Source organism: Echinops telfairi, unplaced genomic scaffold (assembly GCF_000313985.2).
Source record: "Echinops telfairi isolate 266 unplaced genomic scaffold, ASM31398v2 ScPeMD7_3533;HRSCAF=4204_0, whole genome shotgun sequence".
Lineage (NCBI taxonomy): Eukaryota > Metazoa > Chordata > Mammalia > Afrosoricida > Tenrecidae > Echinops > Echinops telfairi.
Genome location: NW_022107431.1, coordinates 105,115,168 through 105,128,333, shown reverse-complemented (window position 1 = coordinate 105,128,333; position 13,166 = coordinate 105,115,168). Strand labels below are relative to the sequence as shown.

Sequence of the window (13,166 nt, the reverse complement as noted above, 5' to 3'; positions counted from 1 at the left end):
GCTGGTGTGCTTCTTCCATGTGGGCTTTGTTGCTTCTGAGCTTGATGGCCGCTTGATTACCTTCAAGCCTTTAAGACCCCAGATGCTATACTTTTTGATGAGGTTCTAAATCTTTACAGAAGCAGAATGCCCCATCAGTAGGTTTGAATTGCTAACCTTGAAGCTAGCATCCCTATGCATATCCCAATGCTCCACCAGATATACAGAGAGGTTTATGTCCAGGAAACAGTTCACGTAGTTGTAGATGCAGACAAGTCCATGTTCATGAGTCAAATGTCTTCCCTTGACTCACATAGCTGCAGGGGTGGATAAATTTGATTGGCAAGTCAAACTGCAGGATTGTAGCTGCAGAGGCAAAGGAATCCTTATAAGCAGTTAAGATGACAGGCTGCTGACAACTCCCAGGATCAGCTAGCAATCCAACAGGCCACTGGCTTAAATCCAAAGCAGATGAAAAAACAGATACAGTGTGCAGACCAGCAAAATGCAAACAATCTTTCCACAGCCTCCACTTACATTGAAAGCAGATCACAGAGGAGATCTCATCATGAGGGGATTACTCCATTTTAACTGTGAAACTGTTGAGAGTCCTAGCCCACACAAGTGGATGCAACCCTCAGGATAAAATTCTTCAACAGGACAGCCTCTTCTGAGCCATGCCTTCCGGCATACTACTCTTCAGCCCTTGGCCCCTTTCCATTCTGCAACCCCTTGGTCTCTCCTCTGCTTGGTCAAGTGTTTGCAAGATCTTTGCTCTGCCAGTGATCCTAGCTCCAAAGGGGCTCAGTTCTACTTTTGTGAATCAGCAAATGTATCTCCCCAGACAAATACCTGAGAGCCCACCAATCTGTCAGCAAACCTCATGTCTGAAAGTATTCTGTGTCCTCACTCTGTGGGCCAGGAAGCTTGCTGTTCTCTGTCGTGTGGGTTCTGCTACCTTGGCTACCATGCCTTCTCTGTGGCTGTTGCTTGCTGACTCTCCTGGTCTCAGCTCTCATGGCCCTCTTTCTCTGGGACCAAAGAGGTTCAGCATCGACAAAGGGGGTGCTACACTCCCGACTCTTCTTTCTTGATGCCAGTGAGTTGTCCTTTTGCTTTTGGTATGGTTCATTTAAAGGTTAGCAGGGTCCTAAAACTGACCAATTCCCCCATTAGGGTTCCAAACATCTTATCTGCACAGTCCCACCATCACAAGTGTACTGTGTACCTTATTTGCATTTTTAACAAGCCACCCAATCCACTTGGTGGCCCACAAGCACTTCACATTTTCGTGGTCCTAACCCTTCATTTGGCGAGAGTGACAAAGAACCATATCAAGGTATTCATTGCATTGCCGTAAGCTACATATATGTGCACTTTCTGAGAAAGAGAAGCAGAGCAAAGAATGTTAAGAGTTCATAAAAACAATGTTGGAATTGAAATGAAGGATTTCCCCCAAATTTCAATAAACGCAAAAAGCAATTTGGGACATGAGAAGCATTCATGTTAATTTAGAGATTTGTCATTAGGTGGTTTCATTTTTCAGAATCAACTAGTCAATACATACATCGATTTGATGGCCTACTCAATGACACACACCAACCCTAGCAAAGCCTTGTTCCCAGATGCTGTGGCATCTGCTGTACAGGTTCTGTATCCAAATGAGACCCACCTTACCGAGGGAACACGCCCAGTCAGGGCGCAGAGGCCTTTTCTCCTTGGAAAAGGTCTCAGACGAAACCTCCACATGCCCCAACTGCTGTGGCTTCATTTCTTTAGTACCACAGTTGTTGAACATAGCTCATTAGGTGCACTATAAAGCACAGCAGAGCACATTAACTCTTCTCACTTAGTTAATTAATATTTAGATTAGAGGAGGTTTTTTTGCCCCCTTTCCTTATTCTGTTCAGAATATGCAGGAGTCCTGACTAAGGAGATATAAAGTCATGAGCGTCTCACTCGTTCTCCAGCGATCACCAAGAGTAAAGAATCAGATGTCCTGCTGTTACATCATTGGTGGTGGCATTCCTATTTTGATGTCCTTCCTAAACTGTTTCATAAGGAATTTGAAATGTGACGATCACCCTTACCTGTAGTGGAGCTAAACTAAGGAGCGATAATATCCCTATTATTCAGCGGCAAGAAATAGAGACTTGAGAAATTAAGCAACTTCTGATAAGATGGTGAAATCAGCCACTAACCCTACATATTTGACTGAAAGCCTCCGATTTTTCCCATCAAATTATGCCACACTTGTCACTGCCTATTTTCCAAAGCTAAAATGAACTGACTCTACAAACTAAAATAATGCAGCATTTATCACAGCGCTCTCTGACTTTCAATAAGTTTAGGTACGCGTGCTCATGGAATGAAGGGTATTTTAATGGCTATTTCAATTTGAATTAAAGTCAAGCCATGATGGGGATTATAACTTCAGAAATATTCAGTTAGAATGCATAGTGAACAAATTCAGTGGGCCAGCTCACTCCAGCTATTTTCTGAGAGAAAATTGGAAGGGTTTAATATTCCTTCTAAATGAATGCCAACAGCCTCCCTTTTTTTACTGACAGACTTTATTCTTTCACACTGCTTATATCTTAATGTAAACATATCTTTTCACAACTTCTCACATGCCATCTTTTCCACCAAATAGGCAAGCTTACTTTGGAAAATAGGAACCTCGGTTACACGGAAGTATCCAGCAGTTCAGTTTTTCTCAACAAAATATTATTGTTATTGTGGGCAGAATAATTCATTGTCATGTGGGGCTGTCTTGCAAGAGGGCTATGTTTGGCATCATTGGGCCTTACTGAATCAAAGCCAGTAGCAGCCCTTTGCCATGGATCAACACAAACCACAACATGCTGTGACACAGTTCTAAGTGCATTCTGGATGCCGAGAAGATGTATGTGTGTAGGGAAACTTCACGTTTGTCTCCATGGTGTTAGTAAACACAGGTTTGTATTTTTCTTATATGCATACCAAATACATATTGAAATTGTCAAAAATTTGAATATTCTAGTCAGCCCACACTACCACAAATATCTAAAATAAGCTTAACCTTTAAGATACAAGATTTTGTAGTTTATAACAAAATGATTTTGATTATTGCCTAATGTGATATACATATGTTATGTGTTATATATGTGTGTGCATATATGTATACCTGTGTGTATATGTGTATATATGTATATGTAACTGTTAATGGGCCTCTACAGTCAAATACCATTTCAACCACTGACTAGCTAGCATAAACACCTTCCTTAACCTCTCTGTGCCTGAATTTCTTCATTTACTCTATGGAATCCTAATATTGGACTGATATGAGCACTGAAGGGTCACAACATATTATATTGGGAATTATCTAGCATACAGTGACAGCAATATAAGCATTAGCTATTAGAAAACTGAAGTAAATAAAGCACATTCATTTGAAAATATGGACCATTTTATTTGGTTTAGTAGTATTTTATAATCTTTGAAAAATAGATTATCAGTCATTGACTGTAGTCTCCTCTGCATCTTTGAAACATCCCTTATCAGAACTATAGTGTCTAATGTTTCCAGAGTAATCACGTTAATCTCCTTAGGTCAATGCAATCAGTACCACTGAACACAAAAATATTGGAATCACAAAGCCAGAGCTGTCTGACGGCTATAGCTGGTGCCATGGCTAAGGGATATGATGTAATCAGCAGAGTCTGAGCTCAAGAATTAATTAATGGGTTCAAATTTTTAACAAATAACATATTACTTGTAGCATCTTCTGATCTTTAAAGATGCCATACAGCATAGTCAGTCTTCAAATAAAAATTATTTTCAGAGTCTACTTGCTTTTAAAATTCTAGTAGTGCTATTGTCCTGCTTTCGTATTGCTTTTAGATAATAGCTTATTTTTGTATAGCATGTAAAGTCAAATACTGTGCATCTGAGAATCTTTCTATACAAACGACTTTTACTGAGAACCTTGACAATAGCTATCCGTCTTGTTCAGTATTGCACTCAGGGTCTGTTCGACTTAGTTTTTATGCTTCATGGTGCGCACTGTGCCTTTTTATTCCCAGCACTCAGCAACCATCGAGAGCAGCAGCAATGTGACACCAGGAGAAGCACTGCACTTGAGAAAAGCATTACTGATCTGTCCCTCCGAGCCTGTCATGATGCCATGGCCTTAATTACGTGGTTCATTGTTACGGGAGGACATAAGTTACAGGGACTCACTTTGTTATGGCCATAAATATAGAAGCTTGGCAAAAGCATTTAGTAATTGCATTTTATCCTCCGTAAGTGCAAGCACAGTTGTTATATAGCCATCAAAATGAATACAAAATGGAACAGAAAGAACTAGTAATCATTCCTTAAACTTGGACTTGAAAAGTAAAAGCAATATTTAAGTGCACCTTACTCTAAGTTTCTACCACAGAACAACCCTTCAAGGTAGCTATTACTTATACCTATTTTCTAGGGAAGCTCAATAACTTACCTAAAACTATGCATAACATGCTGTTTCTCTTATGACTCACTGGAATTCTACACTCTGAAGCCTTGAACATGTCCAGCAGCATTGGACACTGTTTACTTAAATCTGGTCCCTAGTTCTATGATCTCTCTCATTCGCATCAAGTTAATTCCTATTCATAGTGACCTGATAGGACAGGGTAGAACTGCTCCTAAGGCTTTCTGAGACTGTAACTCTTTTTTTTAAACCTTTTGATTGTCATGTAATTCACATATCATACAACGCAATAGTTCAATCACATCAAGAAGAATTGTACAATCATCACTGCAGTCAGCTTTAGAACATTTTCTTCATTCTACTACTCATTGTTAGGTGTCCTCACCTCAGTTCCAACCCATAGCAACCCCATGCATAACAGAACGAAACACCACCCGGTCCTCCATCATCCTCATTATAGTTCTATGCATGAGCCCATTGTTGCAACGTACTGTGTCAGTCCATCTCTTTGAGCGACTTCGCCCTTTTGCTGCCCCTCCAATTTATCAACCATGATGTCCTTTCCCAGGACTCCAAAAACCAAACCACGCTCACTGCCATCAAGCCAATACTCATACCCAATAGGAGAGGATAGAACTTTCCCGGTGAGTCTGCCCCGAGACTGAACTCTTTATGGGAGTAGAAAGTCTAGTCTTTCTCCCATGGAGAAACTGATGGTCTCCAACTGCTGGCCTTACAGCTAGCAGGCCAGAGACTGGTCTCTAAAGTTTAGCCCAATCAGGTGTGGCCTTTGTCACTTTTTATCTTACAAGACGTACAAGGAGAGAGAAGCAACTACCACCACCACGAAAGAAGAGCCAGGAGTGAAATACATTCTCTGAAGCCTGGCTTCCTGCACTAAAACCCAGTGGAAGATCGATGCAGAAGCATGAACATCTCCAGGGAATGCCAGGCCCACAGGTGTTGAAAGGAGAAAAGGGCCTTCTTCCAGAGCTGACAGAGAGAGCAAGCCTGCCCCTAGAACAGCGGTTCTCAACCTGTGGGTCGTGACCCCATTGGGTCAAACTACCCTTTCACAGGGGTCGCCTCGACCATCGGAAAACACATATCTCTGGTGGTCTTAGGAACCAAAACACCTCTCCTCTATCCGTCTCCAGGCGGGTCTACCCACATGCAGATACACCCACATATGTGTACCCTGTGTGAAGACAGTTACCCATGCTACACCATGCTTCAAGAGACAAAAATTCATTTATTTGTCATTAGAAATATTTCACAATATATAATTACATATTATTTTGTGATTCATCACTATGCTTTAATTATGTTCAATTTGTAACAATGAAAATACATCCTGCATATCAGATATTTACATTATGATTCATAACAGTATCAAAATTACAGTTATGATGTAGCAACAGAAATAATTTTATGGTTGGGGGTCACCACAACATGCAGAACTGTATGAAAGGGCCATAACATTAAGAAGGTTGAGAACCACTGCCCTAGAACCAGTGCTCAGTATTTGGACTTCTAGTCTCCTAAACTCTGAGAGAATACATTTCTGTGTGTTAAAGCCATCCGTTTGGTGTTTTGGTTATAGCAGCACTAGGTAACGAAGAAACCTCCTTTCTCCTATTACCTCTTCCAGCTTAAGTACAAGTCCTGAGAGGCACTTTTTCTTTCCACTGTCACCACCCTGCCCCAGCTGTCCTGCACTCTTAACTGGAATGTGTTCGTGATTTGTTTGTTTGTTTGTTTGTTTATATTTTTGAAAACACAAGTCAAGGTATATTAATTATATTCATGCTCAAAACAATTGATGTTCCCTTGCACTTAAAATAAAACACACCCTCCTTAGTATGAACTGCATTTTTCTATGTGTTATAGTCCTGCTAAACATTGACTTAATTTTTCAATTTTTTTTTTACTTGTTCATGATACTCCTTTCACCTTGGACCTTTGTGCTCACTTTTTGCTCTATCCTACTTTTTTCCCCTGGTGGTGTAGTGGTTATGAATTGGGCTGCTAGACACAAGGTCAACAGTTAAAACCACCAGCCGCTCCTTAGGGGAAAGATGGGACTTTTTATGCCTGTAAAGTATTACTGTCTCGGAAACCCACAGACACAGTACTATCCTGTCCTATAGGGTCTCTATGAGTTGGCATTGACTCGATGGAAAAACGTTATTAGTTTCACACTTTCCCCAAGCTCTTTGTAAGGCTGGGTTCTTTTGAGATATCAAATGTCACCTTTATGCATCTCTATGTGGGACTAAATGAAATAGCCACTCTCTCCTTGATGCTTACCATATTCAGCTGTTTATTTTCAGCCATCCGCTTCTGGGAACAAGAGTTCCATGAGGGCAGGAACATTGATTTCTCGTTCTTTTTGTATCTCAGGGGCCCTGGTGATGCTCCTGAGATGATTACGAGCTTGACTGCTACCTAGAAGGTTGCCAGTTCAATCAACCAAGTAGCTCCATGCCAGAAAGCCCTACTTCCTCTGTAAGGATGACAGCCTGTGGGACAATTCTAAGCTGTCACTTAGCGTCACTATGAGTCACAATTGACTCAGTGGCACTTAACAACAACAAAGTAGCCTATTTGCCAACAGATTGATGGTTTGACCCACCTGAAGTTTGTTAGTAGGCAGATCTAGAATTCTGCTTCTACAGCGTTCCAGCCCTGAAAGATCAGTGAAGCTGTTCTGCTCTGCACACAGGGTGCCATCATGAGTTAGGATTATGCACCCAGCAAGTAACAACAGCAACAACATATCAACACTGTACAGAGGCCCACAAATGCAAAACAACTGTAAATTGTATAGTACCACACATGGAAAAGAAAAAGGAAACAGGTGAAATTCATTTAATATAATTTCAACATGTAATTAATATAAATATATTTTTATTATCAGGTGGGATTTAGTACATATATCATTCCATATTTCAATCACATCAAGTGGAATTGTACAGTTGCTACCACAGTCAGCTTCCAACTGTTCTTTTTGTACATGGACTTTTTGACATCGTCTCCCTTTTACCCACCATCACCATGCTATCCCCTTCCCCCGAACCCCTTATTCTATTTGTCCCTATAGGCTCATCAATCCTGTATTTCAATACTGGAAAGCACAAAACACAGCTTCAAGAGGGCCCCCTCCATTGACACAGGATTTCTGAGAAGCACTGTACTATGAGTGAACAAAAAAACAAACTGAAAATACAGATGATTTTGGAAACCAGATCGGGTCCAGCCTTCATCATAGGGGGGAATCTACTGGCAGAGATTTAATTGTTCAGGTCTGATTTCTGCCTTTGATCTTCTATACTCCTCTCTCCCAAGTGAGTGCTTTCCTCTCCCACCTCAATTTTAGATTGGCGGAGTTCTCTGGAGGCTTACTTACTGTGTCATTCCACATACGATTCTTGGGCTCCCACTGTCATCCATCTCCTTCTGAACACCAGATTCTCGCAATTTAACCTCTGACACTGATTCCCCCTTTGACTTTGGGTTACATGGATTCCATCCTTCAGTGACGGATGTTGGTGTGCTTCTTCCACGTGGACTCAGTTGACATCTCTCTTAGATGGCTGCTTGTTCGGAGACAAGCCTTTATTTTTAATGAGATACTTTACTCATTAGTTTTTGGTCCTGAATCGAGTCTCACAAATCAAATGCACTTTTCTACCCAAATCACATGTCACTTTAGACTAGTCACATTTTTAGTGCTCAAAAGCTACGTGTAGTTCATGGTAATTGACATACACAGGGGAGAGATAAGACTTAGAAGAGTGATTGGTACACAAGATGGACAGTCAATGTTTTATTAAGTGAATGTACTAATGAAAGAGCTAATTAATAATAGAATCTATTGACAGAAATTTCACAGTTTCTTCTCATAGTGTTCGCAACATGCTTTGCCAAGTTTTACTCTGGTAGCATGTATAAATAGAATACATGTTGTTTGATTTGGGAAAAAAAATGAATGTTCAAATAATAGGAGAATCCCCTATCGCAAGTATATTGAAAGTATCGTGTATAGCAAAAGCAACCAACAGACCTGTCTTGTAAGTAGTACACCAAAATGCTACTTAGAAGCTAGGGTTGTGTGACTTTGTCTCACATACTCTGGGCATGTTATAGGGAGAGACCTAAAAACCAAACCCACTGCCATAGAGTTGATGCTGACTCATAGTGACTCTATAGGATAGGCTAAAGCTGCCTGTGTGAGTTTCTGAGGCTAACTCTTTGTGGAAGTAGATAGCCCCATCTTTTCCCAGTGGAGTGCTCAGTGGTTGCAAACAGCAGCCCAATCGTAGCCACTGCACTACCAGAAGAGACCTGTTCTGAGAATAGGACCTCATGCTGGTTAAAGTCGAAGAGCACCCAAAAAAGAGGAAGGCGCGTGCCAAGATATATTTACATGGTGGCTATAGCAATGAGCCAACCATAAGAACAAGTGTGAAGATGGCACAGAACAGGGCACTGTTTCGTTCTGTTGTACATTGGGTCTCTATGAGTTTTAGCCAAGAAAGTATTTATACAACTATAAAATTATTTGGCCAATTATATGTTGTTCTGTTTCTCTAAAAGTATAAGGTTTTCGTTTCTTAAGCAAGAATATATATATATATATTTTTTAAATTTATTGATCATTTTATTGGAGGCTCTTACAGATATTATGACAATCCATATATTGATTAAATCAAGCAAACCCATACAGATGCTGCCACCATCATTTTCAAAACATTCTTTCTACTTGAACCCTTTGATATCAGCTCCTCTTTATCCCCCCCACCTTCATTAACCCTTAATAAATGATATATATTTTTTCATATCTTACACCATCTGATGAAGCAAGAATATAACCAAAATTTTTGTTCTTTCAGAGAATCATATTGAGTGGCGATAGGTGATTTGGGAGGGACATAATTTACTCCCTAGGAAACGTCAGAGCAGTGGTAGCTGGACTCATAGGCAGGAGCAATGAAGCACTTGGAGTTACTGTGTGCTAGGTGGTTTTGAGGCGCCTTGATGGAGCAGTAGTGACTGTGCTCAGTTGTGAATGAAAAGGTTTAAACTTACCAGCTACTTCACAGGAGAAAGATGTGATAGATCTGTGTCCTTAAAGAGTTACAGGCCACGGGACCCTGTGGAACAAGTTGCCTTTGTCCTGTAGGGTCATTATGAGTTGGAATTAACTCAAGAGCAGCAGGGTTTTTTGGCATGGGGTTTAAGAATATTTCTTCGTACCATTATTATTCTTTCTTTATCTAATATGTTAAGTAAAAAGGATTTTTTGGTTTTGTTTTGCTACTTACCAAACAGAATCTATGTTTCTATTTACACTATAAATACTGTTGAGTCGTGGAACTGGTCTCCACTGAGAGCTATGGTGGGATTCCTGAAAGCTGTCATTTCTGAGTCAAATTAACTAAATACCCATTAAAATACTCAAGAAACTAGGGGAGAAATTGTGAGAATATTTATCTGATATCTATGATTTATATAGTTTTATTTGCTACATCTATGTAAAAACTACAACGTACTTTTGAAATAAGAAAGTGATTACCTATTATCCCAGATTTCTGAAAAAACAAAAACAATAAAAACATTCTTCAATCTTTTCCCCTTGACTATTTGATTTCTTGGTAGAGAAATAAAGTGTCTTTGTTTTAACTGTTAATTTTTTTGGCAAATTTTGAAAGGCCAAATCAATGCTAAATCAGAGGTATTTACAACATCCACAAATTTAATCCTAAGTAGATACTTAAAAACTCATATAGATTTAAATGATGTTCTCCCAGATGGTGAATTAATGTAATTTTAGCAGGAAGCAAAGTTGCACAAATATGCAGTATTGCGGGTTGGTGCTGATTGAATGTATCCATACCCAGCACAGCACAGATGTGGCTTATCATTTTACGGCCAGTTGTCTCTGCTTCTCTCCGTAGGACAAGCCCAGCAATGGGTGTGGAGGGTTCAGTCGTTTATGATTTATTTTGCTACTAATGGCTTGTTCGAAATTGAAACTTTCTGCAAACTGTAAAAATCACTTTGCTTGTATTCTTTGTACAGGGTTTGAAAGGTGACATGGGTCCCCGTGGTCCACCTGGTCCGCAAGGAGAAAAGGTATAGTAGTCACCCAGCAATGTGACGTTCCTCAAGAGAGCTCCATGGAACCTGTACAGGGACTGCTCGTGGACAATGTTTAACAGCCAGAGGCATTTTAAAATTAACCCAAGGCACAATAAAAGCCTTGTGGACCTTTTAATTGATTTGAAGAGACTAACTGCACACTGGTTATTTAACATTAATTCATGTTTACAAGATTGCCTTTTCTTTCCCTTGCTTAACAGAATTAAATATGCCATCACCAAATTAGCAAGTGTCTTATCTCAGTGGAGTTTGCCAACAACACTGAGCTACTAACATGAGGGGGAAGTAAGTAGCTCTTTCAGAAAAGGAGGCAAATATTTAGTCCAAGTGCTCCATTTTCCCTCTTCTTTATCTACGTGCTATTTCACAAAGGTGTATTAGCATGGCTTTGAAAGGACAATTAAAAAAAAGCAAGAGGTGCTTCAGGTGTGATCAATTAGTTGATTCCATTTGCGTGAGAGTTGTGGGTGGGTGTGATTTGCGTTGTTTTGTTCTCCATCCTCAGCACTTTAAGTCACATTGTCAGTGTTCAATATTTACCTCTACAGTGACCGATTTAGACAGTTACTATTTTTCAATAGCTTTTAAAATTTCAGTTTTCCAACAGGTCATAATTACATAATTTAAGTATTAACTTTTGAAACCATCAGACTAGATGAAAAATTGACACTGTCATTCATAAAGCTTTTCTGAACTGGAAAATACAACCTCCACAATGCACCATTCCATGAAGGTTGTTTCCTCAAGGTCACTCTGAACAAGAGCTGCAGGATATATAGTCTTAATGACTCAGGCACCTGGTGAAAGAGTCTTGACAAAACAATGCGTGTAGTGCCATACCACTCACGAAATAATGAACACTTAGAGGGATTATTTTTTAAATATTTTGAATAGTTTAATTAACAATATGTCCACCTGTTAATTTGTATTCATATAAGTCAGCAAAACCCGTTTAGTGCTTTAAAAACACGTAACTCTAGGCAAAGGCTCTTACAGCTGATGCCAAGTGCAATGCCTACTCAGCAGAGCTTTAGAAAAGGCAGTGGTACTGCTTCACTCTTGCAGCTGGGAGGCATAAAGTGGGGAAATCCACTTATTATTTCTGCTGATCCCCGTACTAACTCTGTGAGAAATTATCTGTTGCGGTGACACTTCCCAGCTGCTCCCATGGCACGCAACCAGATTTGAAAAGATATTCTTTCTAATTTTAGATTAGTACACAAAGGAAGAGAAAATCTGATTATTTTAGTTTTGCAAAACAAGTTTTGCTGTTGCAAAAATCATAGAAGTTCACAAGTTGATTTTTTTTACTCCTGAGAGCAAAGGGACATGTGGAAAATTTTGTATTATCCAGTGACTTTTATCAAGATGAAATTGTATTTTCTTTTTCTTCAAGATTTATCTATAAATATTGCATTGCCACATTCAGAAAGCTTATAAATAAAAAGAAAGGTGCTATAAAAGATACTATTGTAATTACAACTTCTTGAAAATATTTCTTGTAGGGAGATATGGGACCTCCTGGACCAGCCTTAACTGTAAGTATTCTTGGAAAAAAAAGCAAAATTGAAATGAAATGTACTATACTGTTTATTATTCACACTTCATTGTGACTAAATCAAAATTTAAAACCATAGAGTATTTTGAGAATTGAAATTGATCTCAGAGTACATCTAGCCAAACCTCCACACTTTAAAGATGGCATGGCTGAGTGCCATCACATCACAAGAGTGAAGTACTTGGCCCAATATCATACAGGTAGTTACGAGAAAAATCTGGATTCATTGCAGACCTTGGGCAATGGTCTCTTCTACTATCTTCCATTCTTCCATTCACCCAAGGTAACCCCATCAACTGTCTAGCCTACTGCTTCATCTCTCCACCTCCCGTTGTTCACTTACTGAGGACTACTCCTCCCCCCTCCCCTCCCCACCCCTCCCCCACCTCCCGCAATTCCCAAAGTCTATTCTATTTGTTATAAAATATTTTCATCTTCATTTTTATTTTCCTGATAGCAGTGGTCTCAAAATATTTGTCCTTTGGTGATTTGATAATTTCACTCAACATAATGGTCTCATCCCTTTGTGCTGATTCAAAGTATTTATTCCATAGTGTGTACATATACCAAAGTTGCTTTTCTATTAGCTTTGCTTCAAAGATTTGCACATGATAAAATAGTAATGTTTCAGTAACAGAATTTGGAGAAAGGTTTATAATGTACACATAATGGAATTGTTCTTAGTTATGTAAATAGTTCATCATTAACTATTTAATCATATATAATGAATTTATATTTAAATATAATTTATAATTATAGATTTTCCTCATCATTAAAAATTCTCACTCACTGTAAAGACTTGGCTTAAGAATTACTCTAAACCTAATAAAAAAGAGGTCTAAATCGGACCATTAGTCCCAGGTCTCTTGGATGTTATGTTAATGTTACCTATGAAGTGATAATGAATTAAGAATCTAAGTCAGGAGTAGTAAAAGTTTTGTCCATCACAGAAGGCCAGGTTTAAAGAGATCCCAGCAGTGTGGATGGGACTCTTCCCAGTGACAGCGG

At 39.3% G+C, this 13,166-nt stretch overlaps 1 protein-coding gene across 1 annotated transcript in view; it reads left to right on the top strand.

The window, feature by feature from the left end:
• Window positions 1–13,166, top strand: part of COL19A1 (collagen type XIX alpha 1 chain) — a 423,669-nt gene that overhangs the window by 182,382 nt on the left and 228,121 nt on the right. Inside the window, exons 12-13 of the mRNA XM_045294677.1 lie at window positions 10,520–10,573; window positions 12,106–12,138. Coding sequence (XP_045150612.1) covers window positions 10,520–10,573; window positions 12,106–12,138 — 87 coding nt within the window. The remainder of the gene's footprint in view (window positions 1–10,519; window positions 10,574–12,105; window positions 12,139–13,166) is intronic.